Source organism: Haliotis cracherodii, unplaced genomic scaffold, assembly GCF_022045235.1.
Source record: "Haliotis cracherodii isolate W230 unplaced genomic scaffold, xgHalCrac1.p SCAF_3, whole genome shotgun sequence".
NCBI classification, from domain to species: domain Eukaryota; kingdom Metazoa; phylum Mollusca; class Gastropoda; order Lepetellida; family Haliotidae; genus Haliotis; species Haliotis cracherodii.
In genome coordinates, this window is record NW_027266286.1 from 18,332,219 (window position 1) to 18,357,078 (window position 24,860).

Consider the following 24,860-nt stretch of genomic DNA (forward strand, 5'->3'; position numbering starts at 1 on the left):
ACGATCGAATGCTCAACCACTAAGCTACCCCACTGCTCCGTATATTGTTGCATTGTAGTAAAATATAATTGCATGTAGAACAGTGTCACAGAACTGGTGATCAAATCTTAACTAACTAATATTCGTGATGTAAAATGTCCATGTTTTATAAAAAAACACACCTGTTTCCACCTCAAATTGATGTCATGGGTGACAAGAGCTGTATTTAGGGGATATTTTCATTTTGGATGAGAAGATTAAGTTTATATGTAATTTTACAAAAAAAAGAACAAAATCTTCAAGGCAGATAGTATTTCAAATATCATACGTGTAATATCATGCATTCATTCTCACTGTGTTTTTCTCATGTGTTTTCCCTAAGAAACAAAATGTCCGAACAGCCATAAATGCATTTAATTATCTGAGACAATTGACATTACAAATGATCTGACTGTGACTGCGTAGATGCAAGACAAGAATTTTGTTACAGCCTTTGATGTGTTTTGTATTCTTTAGCACCCCAATCTTGAATATGATAATTATCCAAAGCGCAATAAAACCGACCTTCTAGTAGAATTTCTCGCCGGGGAAGTTATTGAGGGAATCAGTACGCTCGGAACCGGTAAATGGACAGATTTCTACGTATACGTACATATATTTACGAAAATACATGGTCCCGGGTTTTTAGTATCCCTTTCATAATTTTCTTTAACGAAGATAATCATTTCCGAACATAAGTATGTTTAATGTGTAAATTAAGAACCGTTACGTTGCACAATCGACTCTGCTTTAAGCAGAGATTTCTATTGGATATGGAAAGGGTTTTGTCGCTTTATTTACAAACGGCAACATATTAATTTGATCTATAACATTAATTCTATTTTCAAAAAAGTCTCTCATAACCAACATTATCAAGTATGTGGCAAGTGTTTGGCATATTTAAGATCTATATTACAACAGGGCAACCGTTAACCCGTTAGCTTCCAACAGGCTCCACACAATTAAGTGATCAGAGAGGATAAAGTGAGTGGAAGTTTGAAAATTATTATCCAGCAAGGAACAGAAATCATTCATTCATGTTTATTAATATCCAATCGATTGAATACCTAAACGTAAGGAGTTTGGTGATTATTTCAAGGATATGTGATGCTTACATTCAACACATGATTTATTTGTCCAATTTGGTGACCAATTACAGGCTACAATGCTAACTATTTGATACTTACTTTCAACACAAGTTGTTGGACTTGTATTTGGCCTATACCATCCATCCTTACAGAGGCACTTCTTGTCTGCTGCTGTCTGAATACACTCTATGTTTTTGTCTGAGTTAGTGTCACACTGGGATGTCTCATTACATACACCTGCGAAGGCTAGTTCTGAAAGTAAATATCCCTTTACAAACAATGTACAACACAATATATGACGAACAAGGGAATTGTGATACCGCATGTCAGCAGAACACATGACGCCAATATACAAAATAAAACAAGGAAAGCAAATGCACATTGAATAGAATCAGAATACTGTTTTACATGTGACGTATATTTGGCAGTACACATTTTTTGATATGCACAGTTCTGTTTTTCTGATAGAAATATCTTTTTTCAAATAGGATTGCTTGTAAATGAATTAAAACACATGTGTAGTTCGGGTAATCCTTCAATGAATATGTTAAACCCAACTCAAATATGTTTGTATAATTAAATCGACATCACAGATCTAACATAATATTTAATTCAGTTTTGCGAGTACTAGAACTAGGGATACGGGTTTTGAATCAGAGGTGGGAAGGCACGTGGAATGGAAGAGTAGTTTAGGAAAATAGATTGGGGGTCAGGTAGAAAGCAAACGGTGACGTAATTTGGTAGGATGTAATGGTAAGCAGGTACAGAAGGTAGGTAGGAAGACATCGTTTATATTCATATATTGGTATGTTCATTCAAACCTTCTCTCTGGAAAATATGTACAACAATGTCCAAATCTCAACTCACTTGAAAACGAATATATTAACACTTAATCATGATTATTATTGTTGTACTCTTACATGGAGTTCCAAAAAATACTTTTTTAAATAAACCAAGTGAAGACAGTTTTGCAAGCACTGACAGTTGGTGTGGGGTAAGCTTCTAGTCAAAGTGCTCGCTCTTTAAACCCTTAGGCCCGATTTCGATTTCCCACCTGGGGACATTGTGTAAAACCCATTTCTGGTGTCCTCGCCGTGATATTGCTGAAATATTGCTAGAAGTGGCGAAAACTCAATGAATTACTCATACTTGCTGTATACTCCGTCTGTTGTACATCTGTGTGATATTATAATATATTAGCTACGATACTTGTCGCAAACAAGCTAATGTCTGTTTAAACTAATTTCGAACCGAATTTGATACGTTCAGCGACAGTGTATTGTAAGCTGGGCATCAAATCGGTAAACGTTGTAGACACTCAAGAATCGCTTTGTGCGGTAGAAGTGAATCAACCCATCAGCGTGTGACTCACCAGCCACGAAAGAAACGGATCTTGGTCTTTTCCTGTCCCCTTCCCATGTGGCCAATTCCCCTGCATATTAATGCAAACGACCTTCGACTTCGTTTATTTAAAACTTTTAACTTCGCTTTGTCTTCTTCTTTTTTACATTTATACGGTTCTTCACCTCCCCCCCCCCCCCCCCCCCCCCCCCCCCAACACACACACACACACTAACATTTCCGATGCTCACAGAGATAATAATCCCTCCAAGGCGAGCTTTCCTTTATCATATGACTTTGTACCCACTCCATTAAGAAAAGTGATAGAGTTCTGAACCATTTTTCATGGGATGGGACTATTATGGGTATGGAGTGAGAGGCCTGTGTATTGCTGTTTAAAGATCCGGATCCAGTTTCGGCCTATAACTGATTTGATGTTTAAAGTAGTGAGTGAGTGAGTATGGTTGTACGCCGCTTTCAGCAATATTCCAGCAATATCACGGCGGGGGCAACGAGAAATGGGATTCACACATTGTACCCATGTCGGGAATCGAACCTGGGTCTTCGGCGTGACGAGTGAACGCTTTAACCACAAGGCTACCCGACCGCCCTGTTCTAAGTAAGCCATGTTATTTTATACGAATGTGAAACCAGCGTCTTGTTTTCTGCTTGCTCTAATCCATTCCAAAACTTAAGTTGTTTGGTATTTTAAATACATGAATCCATTCTCGGGGTAGTTGGGAAATAGGTCAGGGGGCAATAGGCAGGGGGCAACAGGCCTGACACCTAATGAGACAATATGTATTGAAGGCAGAAGTTACACTAATGTCCCGTCCCTGTCATGCATCAGTATATTTTCATTTTAGTATTTTTTCTTAATGCTTGATATTAAAATTATATTGAAGAACCATTTGACCTGAATGAATAACGTAGACATACTAATGGCAGACGAAAGACTAGTAATTGCCCTTTTCGAATGTTTTTTAGTAAACCATAGTAAAGACAAATCTAATGGTGGAACATATTTGTTCGTTTACTGTTTGATATGTTAAGAAAGATAACGTGCATGACGCTACACCTGATAGACGAATGACAATTTCGTGGGAGCTTGGTGGTAAGCAGGGTGATAAGCGAAAGACAAAGAACGGGAATTGGATCAAAGTTGTAATCAAATCTGCTCAGAGGCTAAACAGTAAGGTCTGAAATCCACATTACTCTCAGTGCATGTGCTGCTGCCTGTGTCGTAGTAGTGAGTGTCATTACATGCACATATGCCGGATCCATTACAAATTGCATTGCTGGTAATACAGTCTGTAATCTCAGTACAGTTAGCTCCGTAATCCACTTCTGAAATTTAACATAAAAATAAATACAATATGTACTATACACTACAATATTTTTTTCCACTTGTCATAAGAAATCGTCACATGTTATGTCATATACCACATTTTTTACCTTTAGTCGATTGTTAGAAGAAGAAAAGTAAATGTAACTGCAAAATATTTCCTTCAGATTGTTATATCCTATACTGGTAATGAACACCCATTTCATTTTATCTTATATGTAAAACTGAACAGAACACTTTTATAAAATAGATAATATATTTATAAAATATACATGCACACATTTGTAGAAGGATTTAAAAAAATTAGGTCGTCTGATTGACAGCAGACTGAAGTCTCAGAATTGATCAAGTACGCGTATGTCACAAACGATTAAGGAATTACTCCTCTCGCTTGAGGATAACATAATTTATGGTTTCTATTTAGGGTCTATGTATTGATGTTTGTATTAGAATAGTTTCTTTACTCGTGACAAAAAGAAAAGAACAAATATATTGGCCTCATCCATAGCAAAGTTTAGCAAGGAGAGCTGAGTTACAATGGCCGAGTTGGTCTCTCGTCTTCGAAGTCATTGGGAAAAATCGATTTCCTTCTTCTAAACTGTGACTAACATTGTTAGTAGCTGGTTAATAACTGTCAAGAGAAGATAATCAATGGATGACAATCCAAACCACTCTGTGCAGAAAGCGAAACCACTCTGACAAATACTCTTATTTTAACTCCAACTGTCACCCGAACACGGTTGAGCCTTCTTTCAACTACAGTTTATTTCGTCTAAATTCAGTTCGGCTTCAGTAATTATGGTAAGGTAAGGAGATTTGACTAAATTCAGTTTATCCCATTCCTCACCTGATAATGGTCCAAACTCCACAATGCTAGGGACAAAAATATTAATAAATTTAAATTTGAAATAAAGCCGAAGATTTGATATATTTTGCTCATGAGTATCTAACAATTACAAAGAAGCATCGCTACCCCTTCTCCTAAATAATCTCGGATGTGTCTTTCAGCTATTGCAGTATAAAGATATTAAACCACTGGTTATGCTGAACATGTGGCTTACTAATAACAACAAAATATGAATATTTATAATGAGAAAGATACCAGAAAAGTTACTTTTGTAAAAACCCGGATAAATTATAGAGGATGTCAAGTACCAGCTACTACACATTTGATTCTATCCTGGTAGGGAAAAGGATATGTGCTAACCGGTATACTGGCCTATATTGTTCTACTGTGTAAATCAAATCTACTTTGAGGCTAGAAACGAACAGGTCTGAAATACTTTAGTGCAGGGGTATGAAAAGAGGGATGACTTAAATTTTCAATAGTCAGCTTTCCCTTCATGTCGAGAAATGTCCCTGCAGCTCAAAGCATTTGGTGTTTACATTTCAACTTTTTTGATACAATAAAACATGTTCTGTCTTCGAGGATTTCAAAGAGCGTTATACAACTCTTACTTATAAGTAACAATGTTAAAGCATTCAAGGGCTCACTGAAGCTTTCAAAACGTTTTTGGTAGACATTTCCAAATTTGAAGTATCAGTGACAAAAAATATGTCCAATGCAATTACCTATTTTGACATATACCTCATGTTCCCGTGGTTTATTTCAGGTGAACAATTTACTTGCCTTTGCTTGTGTTTGTGTTTGTAGGTCCACTATTTGATAGTGATTCATAAACAAATGCTCATGATATAGTCGGAATCGTACAATCGACTGCTTCAAGCAGAGATTTCTCGCTTTTATTTTTATTCACAGTATATTAATTTCACAATTGCATCTGTAAGAACCCATACAAATGATGTGATCAGGTGTATATGATCATATTTACCTATTTACTCAGTTAAATATCTTGATATTGCATTGCTGGTTATAAACAATGTGCGTTAATACAAATGACTCCAAATTCAAATACACAATGCAATCTGAACAATAATTTGTATCTGTCAAAACAAGATATATACAAAATATCACAAGGTACCCAAGAATTCTTATCTTGCTTCAATCCATAATTGTGGACCACATATGTTTAAAGTAGAAAGTTAATTAACTCTAATTACATTGTATACATAAAAGCGACAAAACAGTTTCCCTTGTCATAAGAAATCGCAACTTTAACTCGATTCCGACCATATCTTCAAGCACCTCGCTTTAAGCAATTTCTGTCACTTTATATTTTCATGTGTAAATGGATCCATTGAAGTACTACACATTGTTTTTGCTTGAAACCCCATGTCATTTTTCAATCAATGTAAATATATTTGAATGTAAATAGTTTCGGGAATGGAACGCAAAAAATAAATTAGTATTAGTTCTCGTATTTTAATCTAACAATGTTATCTATGATGCCTGTTTACTGTTTAAACAAAATTTCAAATACATCTTGTTGAATTATTGTCAACATTCGGTCTGTTAAATTATGGCTATATGAGCGGATTAATGGGGTTCGGACTAACAAGGTTTTATTGTATCTCACAATTTACACATGATGATTTATTCACACGATTCCGACCGTATCACGAACATGTGATTATGAATCAAACAATGTGACGAAACGTAACGTAACACGCAACTTTTTTATAACGTTTGTGATTTTTTGGTCGAATACAATTTTTAAGGATCCGTCCATTTGATATTCGGGGAGTCACAGTGAGACTTTGTCAATAAGCAATCCCGAAAACCACCTTTGTATTTTTTTGAAAACATATACACAGTAAAAAAAGTGTTGCACCCCCACATTAATACGTTTGATACATCACAACATTTAAAACGCCCGACTCTGGTTTTAATGGTAGGTATTCCTTGGGGATCTGATGTGAAATGTGTAATGTTTTCGAAGGGAAGATGATCACCAAAACGTAGCAATCAGCACGTGAATTGCATGGTGCATGACATTTGCAGATTGCAGTATCTTCTTAAGCTCAACATCGCCTATAAAAGATGTTCTCTGACAGCCCAGTTTATTGTAACCCACAATGCCGGGTAGACGATTGTCAGAAGCAGTCAAGTGGCAGATTATTGGCCTTCATGGAGCAGGTCTTTCGTTCAAGGAGATTGGCAGAAGAACCGGACATCACTACTCAACAATAAGCCGTTTGGTCAGAAAACACGCACAAACTAATGATGTAAGGAATCGCAGACCCTCTGGCAGACCACGTAAGACCACAGTTAGAGATGACAGAGTGTTGTTGAGGGTGGTAAGGCGTCATCCATTTGCTACAAGCACAACCTTGAAAAGTCTTTGGCTTCCTCGTCAACAGTTCAGTACCCAGACCGTGAGAAATCGTCTTAAAGCTGCAGGGTTGAAGTCCAGAAGGGTTATCAAGCGACCTAAACTCACAGACAACCACAAACGACTACGTCTAGCCTGGTGTAGACTGAGACAGAACTGGAACTTGAGGTCCTGGAGAAGAATCCACTGGTCGGACGAAAGCAGGTTCCTTCTGCATGTTGTGGATGGCAGAGTGAGAGTATGGAGGCGTCCTGGAACAGCTTATACTGCAAGAAACATCATGCCAACTGTACCATATGGAGGTGGATCTGTTATGGTCTGGGGATGCTTCTCATTTGATTGTAAGCTTGATTTAGTGACCATACGAGGCAACTTGACAGGGGAGGGCTACATCCAAGAGGTGCTGAATCCAGTTGTGGTGCCCCATTTTGACAATCATCCACTGGCCACCAGACCGATATTCATGGATGACAATGCCAGACCACATCGTTCACGAGCTGTGACCCAGGTTATCCACAACAATGCTCTGACGCAGATTCCATGGCCAGCAATGAGTCCAGATCTGAATCCGCTGGAACATGTATGGGACATTGTGGGACGCCTGATTTATCGTCGGGACCCTCCTCCACAGAACTTGCGTGAATTGGAAGCAGCATTACACGAGGAGTGGCAGCAGCTGCCCATGGAGCGATTCTAACGTCTGGTGAGGGGTATGAGACGAAGACTTCAAGCTGTGATCCAAGTGCTTGGTGGAAGTTCTCGATATTGATTTACTGTGTTCGTCAAATCTCCATATGACATTCTTACCCTATTGGATGAATTTGGTCACTAAAAATTATTGAGATGTCACCATACTTAATGCGTCTTCGTTGTTCGTTCATTTTTCGTAAAAGTTCAGCATGAGATTATTACATGCCATAAGGTCATGGAATACCCCATTTAAGTTCATTGTATAGACAATACACTGGTTTGTTGGTATACAGGAAATCCTGGTTATAATATTAATTCGGTTATCTTTACACCCTTTCAAAACACCCCTCCATGAAAAAGTATAGGGGGTGCAACACTTTTTTTACTGTGTATATATAAACACTGGCCGTTATAGAAATTGTATTCCTGACTTTCGCCAACTATTATATCTGATAAAGAATCATTGCAACATAGAAATATATTGTTGGTTTTGGTTTGGTTTGTTGTTTAACGTCGCACTCAGCAACATTCCAGGTATATGACGGCGGTTTGTAAATAATCGAGTCTGGACCAGACAATCCGGTGACTGACATCATGAGCATCGATCCACACATTTGGGATACAATACCAATGATATAAAAGCAATAAACATCAGCAAACAAATATCATTTTGAGTAATTGAAGTTGATATCAAATTGAAATAAATAAGCACAATTGAAATCGAGGAATAAAACGAAAAGTAACTTATATGTAAGTTTTAAATAAACTCTTCAATTAAAGGGTATTCAGGAATTGGAAAAACTACTAAGTTTACTAACACGAGCAATGATCTAGGCATATTTAGGTTGTCAACTTTGACGACATAATCAAACAAAGAGGGCGATTCCTTACAATGACAACTTTTTAAACAAAACATAAAGTGTTGGACAGTGGATTAATTACCAGGTATATTATCCGCATAAAATTGTTTCATTATTAACTATTTTAGAAAATACAGTGAGTCAAATTAAAAATTCACATTTTTAAAAGTAATCCCATATATGATATACAACGGACAAATATATCAGAGAAGGTAATTTTTAAGCATTAATGTCCAAAGAAGGATTTTAATCATCGGTGGTAACCATAATTTGTTCCAAGCACCTACGGTATTCGGTAATGACATCAACAGTTTAAATCATAAGTCCCAAGCACGAGAATCTGATGGCACACAAGTTCAGTAGCGTGTTTGGCCACCATGTGCGTTGACAACTGCCACACAACGCCTCTGCATGGACCTTGTGATGCTTGTGAACACATGATTGGGAAGACGACGCCATTGTCGATGCAAAATGGTGCCAAGATCTTGCAAATTCTGTGGTTGGTTCTGGAGAGTGCGCAGACTTCTGCCAAGAGCATCCCAGACGTGTTCGATGGGATTGAGGTCGGGACGGCCTTGACGGCCAGTCCACGACGTTGAATCCCGCATTCTGAAGGAAATTCCTTGTCAAAATTGCTGTGTGGGGTCTGGCATTGTCGTGTTGGAAGATCAAACCGGGTCCATGTGCTGCCATAAAAGGTAGAAGTTCTTGTGCCAGAACCTGGTCCCGTTAAGCAGCACCATTGAGGTTGCCACGGATGACAAGAAGCCTGGAACGTCCAATTCCTCTGAGTCCATCGTAGGTGTCGCTGTGCCCACAATTGACGTCGACGTCTGTGTAATTGAGTCAGAATCGGCCCGCAGTATGGCCGTCGTGCTTGAAGGTGAACAGTTCTCAGACGGTTTCGAACAGTTTGCTGTAGAAGCGTCTGTAAATCATAAACAGTCCGTCGACTACAACCCATCGTCCTTGCGACTTCAGCTACGGACGTTCCCGCCTGTAACATGCCGATGGCACGTTCACGTTGCACATTTGAAAGGCGTGGCATGACAAATGGCCGTAAAGAATTTTGTTTTTTTTCTTGTGTTTTTCTTTTTTTGTTAATGACTGCTAACAAGTATGGCTGAAAACACGTGCGGTATTGTGGCCTCGTGACCAGTTGCACGTGAAAAAACACTTTTGCCCCTATAGTGCTGTTCACATGACTTTGATCGATTCACCAGCACAAAAACGGGTGTTATCTGAAGACAATACGTGGCCATTGCTGTTTAAATACACAGTAAGGGCCCACAATGATAATTGGTCAAAATGTAAAAAATTTAGGATTGTGAAGTTTTTAATTTGGTTCAGTATATATTCTACTTTCCAATGTTATCGAAGGCGACCACATCACATGCAAGAAGGTAGGAACCAACGATTTCGTGAGAGGTACAAATGCAGCTATGGCAAACCAGTTATCGATTTGATTCTATTCCCAAAGAGACATCACATATGCTAACGTTATGAAGCAACGTGTCCACGTCCTTACTAATCTAGTATGTGATCAAGTCTACTAGGCTACACAGGAAAATACACATTACTCTCAGTGCAGGTGTCGTTGTCCATGTCGTAGTAGTGAGTGCCATTACATGCACATATGTTGGATGTAGTACAAATTGCATCACTGGTTAAACACTGAGATGCTTCAGCACAGGTAGCTCCATAATGTAATTCTGAAATTGAGCACGTATACACAATACAATCTGAATAGTGTTTTGCATCTGTCAAAACCTGTACCAAATATGTTTGATTGTCTCTGGAATGGAACGAACTATTCTCCTTTTAATCTCACCAAAACTCGACTTGTTTGAAACGTAAACAAAGCAAAATTCAGATTTTACACTGTGTAGCATTCTCTCCTATTTTGAGAGATCCGTTTGTCTAAGTGTTGCATATATTGGTTTACGTGTTTGAAAATATTCATGGGAAGCGTATCATAGCGCGAATTGTGGAAATAAATAAATATATACATTATAATGATCATGTAAATTCAACAGAAATCGTTCTGTGTGGCGCCATCAGGCTCAACGACGACGGTAGTTATCTGCATTTCCCGACGAATTCTCTTGGTAACATTGGAAAACATAAAACAAATAACTGTACGCAGATTGTCAGATTGTTTCTGATTACACACATGACTCATTTATGTATATACGATCCCTCGATCAACGAAAATCCTCCTGTCTGGTGTTCAAGCAACTTTGTAAAAGTCGGTCACCGGTAGTGATGTAATACGGAAGTAAACATTGTTGTTCATAATTGGTAATTTCTTTGAGGTGAAAAGTATCAACTCGGCACCCAGTGGGCTTGTTACGACGCAAATTGTAATAAAAAGGTAAATTGTAATACTTGCAGTAAATTGTAATAATTTTGACGTAAATTGTTAAAAAAACGTTAATTGTAATAATATTTGACGTAAATTGTAATACGCAAATTGTAATAAAAATTGACGTAAAATGTAATAAATTCTTAAATTGTAATAACCTTACTACCGTAGTGTCTAAGACGCCAATTGACTAGAAATGATCTTTGTCAGTTGAGCTTGCGTTTCACATGTACAATTCGAGAAATACTGTGTATGATGACAAAAGTACAAAACTGTTAAGTTAGGGGTGTTTGGTATAGGCTTTGTCGTACAATCGTTATAAAAGGGTGGTGTGAACATAGATAAATTTAAATGACTGAAAGATCCATCCTCGGGTTCGAAATGATGGGTTACACAACCGTATATTCGACAAATAACTTAATTGTGACATATTGTTCAATACTTTTATAAGGCTTTTCAAGATGTTTTTTGCATGACTTGCTTCAACAGTACTTTGACCAGTCCGACACGACTGAACGAGTGATGACGAAGGGTACAAACACAGGCTGGTCAACCGGTGTGTCGATTTGCAGTGGAAACGCTATACGAGTTGATAAGCAGTGCATGATCCTTTTCTTGAGTGAGTGAGTATGGTTTTACGCCGCTTTTAGCAATATTCTAGCAATATCACGGCGGGGGACACCTGAAATGGGCTTCACACATTGTACCCATGTCAGGAATCGAACCCGGGTCTTCGGCGTGACGAGCGAACGCTTTAACCATTAGGCTACCCGACCGCCCCTCCTTTTCTTGAAACAAACGAGGGAATTTAATCATATATATACAATTCATTTTATTTTGATGAAGAATTCAAATACAACAAATGAGTTGACAGATCCCGTGCATACACAAATAACATCCGGTATCTTCGGATAACTCTTGTACAATTTCAAAGAGTATACGAATTGTCATAAATTTCTTGCAATCAATTGCTGAAATATATCTGCTTGTATCCAAATAGAAAGGAATTGAAAATTTATAATGAAAATATGTTTGTCACTAAAGTAAATTTTCTCTTTGACCATGAAACGTACTTGAAGATCATTAAACTCGACAATCATTATGCTTTCAGGGGATTATTGTCCGTCTCAAATTAGTGATAAAAAATGAAAAACGTATTATCTACGAAGAATATACTTACGTCTTCGTTGGACATACTTTTATCTACGTAGAAGATACGTTTATCTAATGTATTTGCTACATTCTAACTCGTATATCTACAGGTTTGAGTTTCTATTTTATCTTTTGAAATATTTTACTTTGTTCATTTGTTACATTTTGTATAACCTTTAATTGCTCATGTCAGCATTTTTGTGGGACCTCTCACATAGTAGTGTCACTCATCTTTCACTTGGAACTATATGTAGAAGTGCAGTCATAGATCTGATACCAATGACATATAGAGGTCGTATTTACTGGCATACATACATACATACATACATACATACATACATACATACATACATACATACATACATACATACATACATACATACATACATACATACATACATACATACATACATGCATAACCACACACACACACACAAACATACATACCTATGTGTGTATGTGTTTGTATGTATGTATGTGTGTTTCTGTATATATGTGTGTCAGTGTGTATGTGTGTATGGATGTATGTGTGTGTGTGTATACTGATGAGGGTATAGTATCGGAGATAAATATAATTTGGTTTCTTAGTCACTATTCTTTTCATTAGAATGTTAAGAAGGTATGCTATAATTTCAATATTTTATTACAGTGCTTGATTTTAGCTGGAATTATTTTAATCCTCTTAAAACCCCAGAGAAGATTATCTTCTAAGGGAATTTTTGTCCTTATATAAGTCACAAATTAGTGATAACTTATGAAAAACGTAATTGTCTGTTTCGAAAATTATGTACCGCATTATACGTGAGGTACCAAATTTGGTATCAAGGTTGCTTGGCGCAATCCACCGCCGATTGCCGAGTTTAATGGTCTTAGAATACTCTTCGTATAAGGTCAAAGAGAATATTTATGTTAGTGACAAAAACCTTATCATTATAGATTATCCATCCTTTCACTTTTCATCAAAACAGATATATTTCAGCGATAATTGATTGAAATAAATTTATTATACATTCTGATGCTCTTTGAAACTGAACAAGACATGCCCGAAGATACCGGATATCATTTGTGTATACTTTGAATTATGATTTCGTACCGTTATCATGATGGATTCTGTTTTTGTTGTTGGGGCAAGGAGTTATTATCCAAGCAAAAGTTGTCAGTAAGTTGTTGTTAGTTCTTCATGACATATGAAAGGAATCCAGACAGTTAAATTTATTCATTTATTTCATTAAATATACTTCTTCCTATGAAAGGAAATATTTTATGTTATATAATGATCCATATGTTAATCATACATTGCTACAAATATTGCATAAGTTAACATGGTTTGCATTTATTTATTATCATTTCTTTATCTGTGAAGAGTTCACAGAGATCGAGAATACACAATATCTAATAGTATGTGCAATGTAGGTAAAGAATATCCACGCCCCTCCTTTGATATTAATAAAAACATTGTATATAATGTTTTGTATTAAATATTCTCCTTTCCCATGCATGGAGAATCTATGCTGCATTTGCTGACGACTGTTTTTTTCCTTTGACATCTGTCCCTCATTTGTTGTATTTGAATTCTTCGTCAAAATATAATGTATAAATACGATTGAATTGTCTCGTTTGTTTCATGGAAACGGCCATGTGCTCCTTATCAAATTAAGTAAACCTCCAATGCATATCGACATAATTTCAGGGTCCGGTTGCACAGAGCTCTCTTCGGTAACTCGTAACTCAATGTTATTGCAATGCACTCCTAGCTAAGCTACTATTGGATGAAAAATCAATTAACATATTTGTCGAATAGACGTACCCTAGGATTGATCTTCCAGTCATAAATTTGTGTACAGTTGCTAGAGTATCATTCAACAATACAGACATGACTCAAGCTGCACGTAATATATTGATAAAGGTAGTCCTTGCGGGTTCACATACCCACATGTACATCGCCCAGGACATTGTCATTATTTGCTTTACTTCTTTCGAGCAACGTTAAAAAATTGAAACTTGAATAATAATAAATTGATATTATGTATACGAACATGTTTAAATCAGCTTGCACACAGACTACTGCAGAATGACATCATGTATCATGCATTTGCTAGTTTAGTTTAGTTTAAACATTTTTTATTCACAGAACAAAATGAGAATTGTATTGGGGACAAGTTCTTGCAACTTAGTAAACCCTCTCCGCATAAAATATGTACAAATATACAGTTGCAAAATAAATAAATTTGTTTCAGTCAGTAAAAGTCAGACTTTCCACATTTACACATCAATATATTTGTGTTAGTTTGTTACGTTATAATTATTCCATTGTGTATATTACTACCTACTTTACCAATTGAAATATGATTCCATTAGGTTAAATATGAACAATTATGATGAAAATCGTCAATAGGATATGTTACAATTAAGTACAAAAAACACAGAGTATTTCTCAAATAAATAAGAAAACTAAGTTCATTCTTGTAATTAATCCTCTTCTGGACAACCATAGAAATGAAATTCCAATGCGTTTATATATACATATAATTATACAACAATGTACGATAACGACCTCAATCCTTCCCCTTCACCCATACTTTAATGACGATTGTACGATAAACCCTGTACCAACCCTGACAAGGATAGGTTCTAGTCATTTAACGCCTTTGACACTAAACTTATAAGGTTATTACAATTTACGTAAAAAGTAATTACATTTTAATACAAGTAGAGATTATTACAATTTAAAAAGACTTGAAATAGACTGCTTCATAAAGAACCTGGCAGAGGGTCAGACAATATTCACATTCTAAGAAATAAATTATAACGGTGTTACTGCAATAATCAGAAACAATTAGATCACATTTTAAAACACAAAATTGAAATTAATAAGCATTATTGAAAGGGCATTCTTAATTAGCATTCAAAGGGTGAATATTATATGGGACACTGCATTGAAATGCTATTCAGATTCTGAATGCGGTTAGTACCCAAGTGCGTGAGAAGGAGATCACATCAAAGTCGACCACATCGTGTGCATGAACGAAGATTCCACATAACGACAGGTTCTGACAATTGGCTACAGCTCTACTATTCTACCGTCATCAAAGTCGACCACACCACACTCAAAGAGGAAGATTCCATTCAAGGTTGATGTCAGATGATTAAGTAACAATTACTTTACGGGTATATGGGTCATGTATTTCCAAGTGGAGAAATATTTTTTATCGTTGTAAATGTATAACGCTTCCACTTATCACTTTTTGTGCAAGTGTTTGATGAACAGGATAAGAAAGACAAGCAATTAACGGGAACTATATTGCAGTTGAAATCCAATCTACTTATATGCTAAACATTGTACAAGTCTCAAACACATACTAAGTGCAGGTGTAATTGTTAGTGTCAGGCCCCCATACAAAGAGGCCAGATGAAAAGTGCCAGATGACAAAATGTTATCGAAATGAACAAAAATACTTATAATATAGAAACAATAACCATCAGCAAACGAATATCATTTTGAGTAATTGAGATTCATATTGAATTGAAATAGAAAAGCACAATTGAACTCGTTGGAATAAAACGAAAAGTAACTTATATGTAAGTTTTAAATGGACACTTCAATTTGAGGGTATTCAGGAAGTGGAAAATGAAAATCTACTAAGATTACTGACTCGGGCAATGACATGGACATATAAAGGTTGTAAGTTACTGTATGAACAACATTTCAAATACAACATTCGACCTGTACACTATATGTACGAGTACACCATGGTTATTCACTAGTGCCTTATTGTGTTACCGTTTCAAGTAACACTAATGATAGCCAACGTACATATGCCTTGTATTATTTGTCAAAAAAATTGCATATGCATGTACGTTGCTCATGTCTGCTCATGAATGTATACACCATGGAAGCACATTAACGCGAATAATTAACAGAACAGTCATAAACACCTTAAGTCAGATTTAACGCTTTGCAGATTCACTGTGGACACAAGCCCACGCCGTGGTTTCATCAGATGATGAAGATATGGGATGTTCAGATAAAGCTCAAGAGCAGGTGTGCAAATATTCATTATCTACTACACCAGTTTATTAAGAATATAATGAATATTTGCAAACCTGCTGTATATATGTATACGTAACTGACACACTGTGAGACTAATTACAAATCGAGCAGTCTCTTAAGGGAAGATGAAGAATATTTTTTACACCCATACTGACTGTTAAATATTTTAAATTCAAATAGAGGTAACTTTTGTTGCCTTACAGTGTTAGTAGAAAATAACGCAGACTAGTTTTATAAGATTAATACTCACGAGCTGTCACACTGGCAATATTGCTCATCTGAAAGTGAAGGGAAAATACCGCATTATTCTAGGAGTCTGACAAAGACGTGGTATGAACGTGTGCATAAGTAGTGTTGGAACCCCAGTATAGTATGTTGCGTATGCCTGCTACTATGATAAATTTGGAAAGTGTTGTCTTTAGTCATCAATGAAAATACAATACAACCAACGAAAGAATGACTGACAATGAAATCTTAAGTTAATAGTCATTATTATGATATTACTGAGATATATTAATCAATACACATGAATATTATATTAAACTAGACAAAACATATGTTCAAAGATTTCATAAGCTACTCTATTAAAAAACTGTAACACCATACGGGATGTTACAGCAAGATCTTTTATTTGAAATTTTGACTTTCTTTATCTATCATCATATTCTTTTATCTGATTCTCATACGCAGAAGAAAGTATAAAGGTAAAAATGATCACCTTTACGAGGATATACTAAACTAACTGTGTTGTCTTCGACTGGTACAGTATTGTTTCAAATATGACTTTCATTGGTTTTGAATCCAAAACTTTAAACGTGAACAGTTGGCACATCTTAGTATTCAAAAGCGTTGCAATTCGCCGTGTAGAGTTGCGCCCCTAAGGCGTGCCAGAAACCTTTCACCATGGTTCGAATCCCAGATCCATCCTGATTATATCATGTATTTAACATTCCACTTTTGGCGTTCCACTCATATATCACAATATATAACAGGTATACAGTTCAACGAAATTCATTCCCTTTCTAACAAAAGGCTTCATTGAATATTTTGGAGAGTCTGAAATATTGTTTTGTAGAAGCAGCTTTCATGGAAATAATCCTTGTCTGAAGCCAAATGTACAAATTGTACAAAATGTTGTCAAACATATTTGTAAGAATAATGTTTCTGACAAAGTAGGACACCAGCACCATTCGAAATATGCGACACAACTGAACCTGAAATTATCCAGGGTGTGACTGTGGTACTGCCAAACAACATCAACATTTATTTCATTGATTTTTGGTATAAACTGTGTTAAGTATCACTGTTGTATTTAGAAATGAATAAGAAAATTAATATTTTGATTTAGTAATTTAAGAGATTGTTATTAAGAAACAGCAAACAAAATGTGTTCCATAATGGTGGTTGCATTTCGACGTTGGCGTACACGTCTGCCATTTATGTCCCAAACATGACCAGTATTGCTGTTGAAGGAATTCGCTCACTATCCTGGCACGATGAGCACGTGCACTGTCATCTTTAAAGATGAAACTTTGCCCAACACGTTGTGCTAATGGCACCACTAGTGGTGTAATAATATTGTCCCGACGGTATTGATCTGTAACTCCGCCATGAACCATATGGAGCGCACTTCGGCCAGTCATTGTGATACCTCACCACACCATTATGGACTCACCCCCAAAACTATCATGTTTTACGACGTTAATGTCCATAAAAAGCTCATTAGGACGTCTTCAAACTCGATTCCCTCGACCATGGAAGTCGCGAGAACCTCAATTCGTCAGAAAACATGACATTAGCCTAACTTCGATTATCCAAGTGCTGACGTTCCCTGTTCCGCTGACGCCTCTGATTCAAACGATATGCAGTAAGTTGTTGGATGATCATGACACGGGACTTTGCGCACGCAAATGCCATCTGTGCAGACGGTTTTGCATCGTCTGGGCATGTACTCTTACACCAGTTGCCCGTTGCATCCAGCCCCAAATATGAGTTGCAATTTGCAACCGATTTCTTAATGCCATCGCTCCGATTAATATGCCACTCTATTGTCCAGAGCGATGTCGATCAGCGACGTTATGCGACAAACCTTTTCCAAGTCATAAGAAATCTATGCCGCTTTTATTATACACTTTTCTGTCTTACAACATGTGATGCAGATATTGTGAGGGACATGTCTATTGGACGTCACTAGAGCATGACCTCAAGAAACCATGTCTTTAGGATCAAACAAGTACGAATCAATGCGGTCGCATCGGGCTGTACATATCGTTCCATTGCACATTTTGTTGGTGACCTCGTACTAAAAGGTAAGTTTGATGTCTGCATTTTCGTAAAATTGAACCCGAACCCGAACACTCCCCTTTGTATGTAACAACTGATGCTTTATTTTAAGTTTTTGCTTCATACTATGCAAAATATTTATGTACTACCATGGCATTTTAGAATCCCGAATTCTATGAAGGTTCATTCTCCAATAAACTCACACAAAGTGAAAGTCATTTCTTAAATACATGACGTGTAGAATACATACAACTATGTAGAATGCATACAACATATTTAAATAAAATAGTTGACAAGATAGAAGACATTATATCATCAGAATTATTTTATGTAGGAGTACGGCATGATAAAGGTACATAGCTAGATTTTGAATACACGTACCACTTCGTGTGGCCATTAGAAGATTTAATTCACATCAGGTTAAGGCTGTAAGTGTTTTTAATATATTTGTACGTAGATGTTTGTACGCAGAGGAAACAAATAGGAAGTGATATTCGTCCTCAATATATCCATAATTGCAATATTTATATAATCGACCACTTTGCAGTAAATTAACATATAATACCAGTTTCAATATGCAGTTGATGTGAAAAACATCGACATTGTGCTTGGGCAACTTTTAATTTCTTGGTAGATTAGCCATTGAGGTACAGCTCTGTTCCAAAAGTAACTTTAAACAATAAATATGGTGATGTTTAAGTACCGTTTTGGAGCATGCTATGCCAATCCTATTCATAGGTATATTTTAGGCATGACATGAATTCAGATATGAAAGATTTTGGATGGTGAATATACTTCCATTCTCATATATATCCGTAACCAAAGCTGAACAGGATATTTCGGACCTGTTGTGTTTGCCATTATTAGTTGCCTGTAACATCATGTTGTAACACTTTTTTTAGATAACGGGATTCAGACATAGAGAGAAACTTCAACCAGTAACATATACATACATCTTTTGAAAGGATAAATAGATAATAAATATCGGCCGCACTCTCCACGCACGATGTGGTTAGTGGTAGACATCTTAACACTTAGAAAGCGCTTATACGCCAACATATGTACAGTTTCCATTCTATCATTTTGTTACCACCCCCATACCTCTGATCTAAAAAGCAATGATGGGGTTAATTTCATGTCAACTATTCTAAAACATAATTCATGAGCAAGAATATCTACTTTTCCATATAGACTTCAAAATGCAATAAAGAGCATTTTTCCCTTGCAAATCTGCACAGAAAATGAGTTTTCAATTATTACCAAACATTTTACTGATTTATAAACTGATTGAACACATCTTATAATTTTGGAGATACACTTCTTTCTTTTAAGACAAGCCACAATTTAGTACGATTAACACTGTCGAATGCTTTAGTAAATCCATAAACAGTGCAAAAGGTTTACCTTTTTGTTTACATAAGTGTTTTTCAATGATAGACTGTAATATTAAAATATTGTCAACCGTCGAATATCCATGTAAAAAATCTGCTTGTGATTTTACAATGTAACCATACGCATCGAACCAATATGTTAATTTTCTGTTGATGATAGACACGTACAGTGTACTCACAACACTGATAATTTAAATACCTCTGTAGTTAGATATAGAATGTGTATTTCCATGCTTGTGTAATGGAACAGTTTATTCCAACTGACAGCAACTCCGGGAAATCAGCATTATCACTGATTGCCTCGTCCAGTGGAATTGGAGAGTTTTGGACATTTAATCAAAATCAGTGTCAGTAGCCTCATAAACCGATTCGAAAATGGCATAAATATTTACACCCATCGACTCAATTATATTTGGTTTCTGTCTAATTACACATTTAGAGAGTTCTCGAAGAATAGACCAGAAGCTATTACTGTTTGAGAGGCACGATGAAATCTTTTTACAAATGTATTCATCATATAGTCTCTTTTTTTATCACGGCGAGTAGTTGTGCAATTATTTCTTGCTTTTAGATAACGATTTAATTTAAGCTATCAACTTAAGTGTCTTTGAGTAGATAACACGATAATTATCTACAATATCAATAACTATTATCACCATAGATATAATAATTAAGCACATAATTTAACTACACCCTATCAATTACTATGCATGTATCCTTTTCCATAAATTTTTACTTATATAAAATTTTCGATAGTTCATATACGTAAATGTCGCGTCGATTGTTGATACATCGTTTAAGATATTATTTCATTCATAATACTGGTTTTTTTTTTTTTTTTTTTTTTTCATGATAATAATCATGAAAAAAAAAAAAAAAGTATTCTTACTGATATAATTAGAGTTCGACGTTCTGACAATAATAGAATTACAGACCCGTGCAGATCCGGGTTAGAGAAGGTCTTTAGCAACCCATGATTGCCGTAAACGGCGACTATTCTTGTCGTAAGAATCGACGAACGGGATCGGGTGATAAGGCTCGCTGACTTGGTTGATGCATGTCATCGTATCCCAATTGCGTGGATCGATGCTCATGATATCAATCACTGGATTGTCTGGTCCAGACTAAATTATTTACAGACCGTCGACATATAGCTGAATTATTGCTGAGTGCGGCGTTAAACAACAACCAATAGAATTACATCGCTCCAATTTCACTGAAGGTGGTTATGTATTATTGATTCGACATTCAAATGATGCAATCAAAACAGGCAGTTTGCCCCAGGTTGACTCTTTCTGGTGTAATATCGTACATTTTAGAGGCGCTTGTGACAGTCTGTGGCTCAGCTGTGTCATATTCAGCGTGTACGGAAGGTGTTTGTATTTTTATATCAATCAGCAGTAGGAATAAGTAACAACGTTTACCTGTTTTGAAATCAAGATGATTAATACTGTAGATAAGATAGCTACGCGATTAATCGAAAAAGAACAATAAAGAACGAAGCGTGGTTTATGTCACGATAAAATATTGTTCTAGATCATGAAGTCATTTCTGGAGATTTGAACATGCGCTCACAACTTGATGACGTCGTAAACTGGATGTCGTTATTTTTCAGAGGGAAATGTCTAGAGAGTTGTTCCCCATAGACGTACATGGACAATGTAAATAAACGCAATTGCCGAAAGATCGCTTCCAAAATTGGGAGAGATATGAGAACCGGCAGGAAAAAAGGTACAGATAATCCAATGAAAATTGTGAGAATATTCGGGAAAGACCAACTTTGACCGACATTGCGGCGGTCGGGTTCTATTCATGGAGTCATCATTATATAAATACAGGTAATTTAAAAATATTTTTAAAGCCTGTACTTTTTTCTAACATCCTAAAAGAGGCTTACGTAATGTTGATATATGTTGTTCATCGTACAATAAAAACACTGCAGATAAACAATCCCAACTCATCATTTAGTTCTTAAATATATATGCCTGTATACTCAGTGTACTATACACTGTCAGGTCATTTTCTACAATGCAGACATGTTTCTTCCACATTTACATTGACAACTGGCTAATATATCAGCTTTGTGGCAACATGCAGTGCAACATGCCAGATGAATTTGGTTGTCATGTAATAATGTTTCATATCAACAAAAGATTTAGTTATATGCGCACACCTGCATACACACACATTATCGACCGCTCATGCGCCGTTAGGTATCGTTGGAGGAAATATATTGTGTCAGTAGTTATAGATTTGTAACGTGAATGATAACAGTCTTTCCCACAATGCCCATAGCAATATCTCACAGCCAGTACCATACACAAATAACACACACTCCCTTAATAAATGTACGACATTTATGTCGATATAACAAAATAGTCGCATATTGTTTAGAGTCTCATTTGTCTTAAAAAGCCTCAAACTATTTATCATTTATTAACCTCATTTATTCATTCATATATGAATACTGACAGACAAATCGTTTTATTAAACAAACTTAATATAAAAAGGCTTGCTAAATCGAAAACTGTTAGAAGAAGGGTTCTTCAGTATATTGATGGTTGTAATTACCCCGATCAAATGAATATATGCATATTTACACATGTATATCGCTATATAAGTGTAATAGTCTTGGACGCAACGTTAAACCCCATTTCACCTCACCTACACATGTATATGTATTTTCGATACTTTGTCATTCAGTCGTACATATAAATACATTGTCCTAGATATATAATAGAGTATGTACACCAGTAGCTTGGAAGCCAAAGATATATTTTAGAAAATAATTAGGGAATCTTACAATCACCATCTCCCCGACCAATATGACTACCCCATTTAATCTAAAACTAACATTCAGAAGACTTTCGCTATAATTTTACATTAAATAATTAAATATGATAATAAATAATAATATAAAAACAGTCAGTCTAAAATATAAACCTCTTCTTATTATCCTAGCAAAACGCTATATTTGGCTTCAGGACATCCCGTGTATCCGTTACCAACATGCGGATATTGACAGTGGCTTTATAACCTCCCTGTCCCTACTGTGCAGTTAAACCAGGTAAGAGAAAGCTTATCTGTTGTCCATACAGGTTTTATGTAGGTCAACTATATATATGACAAGCAATACAGGCTAGCTCTGGAAGGTGTATTGCCCACTCATTCACGTAGCCATTTTGGGTTATTATAAAGTGACCTAATACATATTGACTTACAACATGTAATGTGGAAATAACGAGCAAAATGAACACGTTACTGAGATACGATAGGGCGATAGGCTCTAGTGAACACAAACAACACATCACGGTCTGTTGACTTGCTCCATACCTTGCTCAACAGGTAGGTCTCGCTAACCTTTATAGTAGGTCAACTATTTATACAATCAAATCTTACCTGTGAACATAGACAGGAGAACACGATGGTAATGAAACAGTGCTTCAATGTATCCATGCTGGTGTTTGAAACTGTGTCACAGAACTTGCTTCACAGAGAACATATTCCTCTTTTTTGTCTTTGAAACACACCCAGTCAACTTCACTATGTGAACACTGTCGGGTGTTGTTCGGTAATATACTTCTCAATTTCCAACACAGTTCTTCCCTGCCTGACTGTCGGTTTAATGTCCCTTCCCCGAGTCCTGCGGTCCTAGACCCCGGTGAGCGATTGTGTAAGACTGCCTCCACCCGTTTGAACCACCCGAGCAATTTACTTCCTCATTCTGTCTGTCAGACCACGTGACAGGATTGTGTGTGACCTCTGAACTCACTTAACAAAACGCTTATCGTGTCTTCCTTCTCGCTTCAGACACACACACAAACACACAAGTGTTCTCGCGCAGTAGCGTCATGACCAGGCATAAAAGTGACAGGGTTGTGTTTCACTCCCTCCCTGTTTGCGTTATCAACGGATTACAAACCACGTTTGCATTAATACGTACACAATCGCTATTGCCAACGCCAAATGGGACTATTATACTCAGTGGATGGTCCTAGGGGAGGGGGTTAGGAGGTTAGGAGAGGATGTGGCGGTTAAGTCGGGGTACTCTTTTGACTCTAACATTACATTTTATGAATCCAAATGAGAAAAAAACCACTTAGCACTTTGTATTATTACAGTATAAACACTAGATGGAGACTTGACAACCCCGCCCCTGCCCTCAACACACATTGAAGTATACAATTCAAAACGTGCACTCCTTATTCTCCCTGACTTGCCTCTGATAGTTGTCTAGATCTGTTACCAAATATAGGAAGTGAAGTCATTTTTTCCTGCACGCAAGAAAATATCAAACGAATATTGACTCAAACTGTTGATGCGTTTTAAGGATCCTCTTTCGCTCGTTCCTAGTATGAGCTCGGTGATGCTTTATTGTATATTATATATTCTTTTGTTTCTCAGCAATCTGTGCCCTCAATATGATAATTACTGATGTAAGCGATCTTGAAAGAAGTTCTTTGTAGCCACAGCCTTCACGTGTACGGTGATCAAATGTATTACGATATAGTGATTTCTTTCCCATAAATACATCGATTGATGAATGGTCTAAAAATAAAATCATATAACATTATCATTTATCAGGACAGTGTATGAAACAAACATGTGGTAATTGTAAAACACAATATATATTTTGAGTCGACATGACTCGAACTGACGGATAAACATCTGTGAGTATTGGAAATGCACGGCCGTCGCATAACCTCTATATAATAATCACAAAGCTTGGGATGTGTGCATTTCATTGTGGGCATCGAAAAAGAAATCACACGAGGTCAGATACAATTTAGGCGCTATAAGGGAAAATGTGACATAAAATATCTGTGGATAACTATTTTAATGATTCTCTGTATTTAATGTTTCATCAACGTCTCCCGCATATAAATACACATTATGTGCCAAATATATATTTGTCTGATCCGGTCAAATTAACTAACTCAAAAAGTGTTATTGTTGTATTCATTGAAGTCGTACATGAGTCAAGTTTATCACACGATACATCCTCTTCCTAGCCAGGACACTACGCTTGTAGCAGATAACAAA

The 24,860-nt window shown here is 36.4% G+C and overlaps 1 protein-coding gene across 1 annotated transcript in view; it reads right to left on the reverse strand.

The window, feature by feature from the left end:
- LOC139475265 (receptor-type tyrosine-protein phosphatase H-like) overlaps positions 1 to 23,297 on the reverse strand; it is an 89,110-nt gene extending 65,813 nt beyond the window's left edge. Inside the window, exons 1-4 of the mRNA XM_071258499.1 lie at positions 23,217 to 23,297; positions 16,394 to 16,421; positions 3,663 to 3,794; positions 1,206 to 1,358 (exon numbers count right to left, since the gene is read on the reverse strand). Of these exons, the coding sequence (XP_071114600.1) occupies positions 1,206 to 1,358; positions 3,663 to 3,794; positions 16,394 to 16,421; positions 23,217 to 23,273 (370 nt within the window). The 5' untranslated portion in view covers positions 23,274 to 23,297. The remainder of the gene's footprint in view (positions 1 to 1,205; positions 1,359 to 3,662; positions 3,795 to 16,393; positions 16,422 to 23,216) is intronic.
- Positions 23,298 to 24,860: the final 1,563 nt, after the last annotated feature.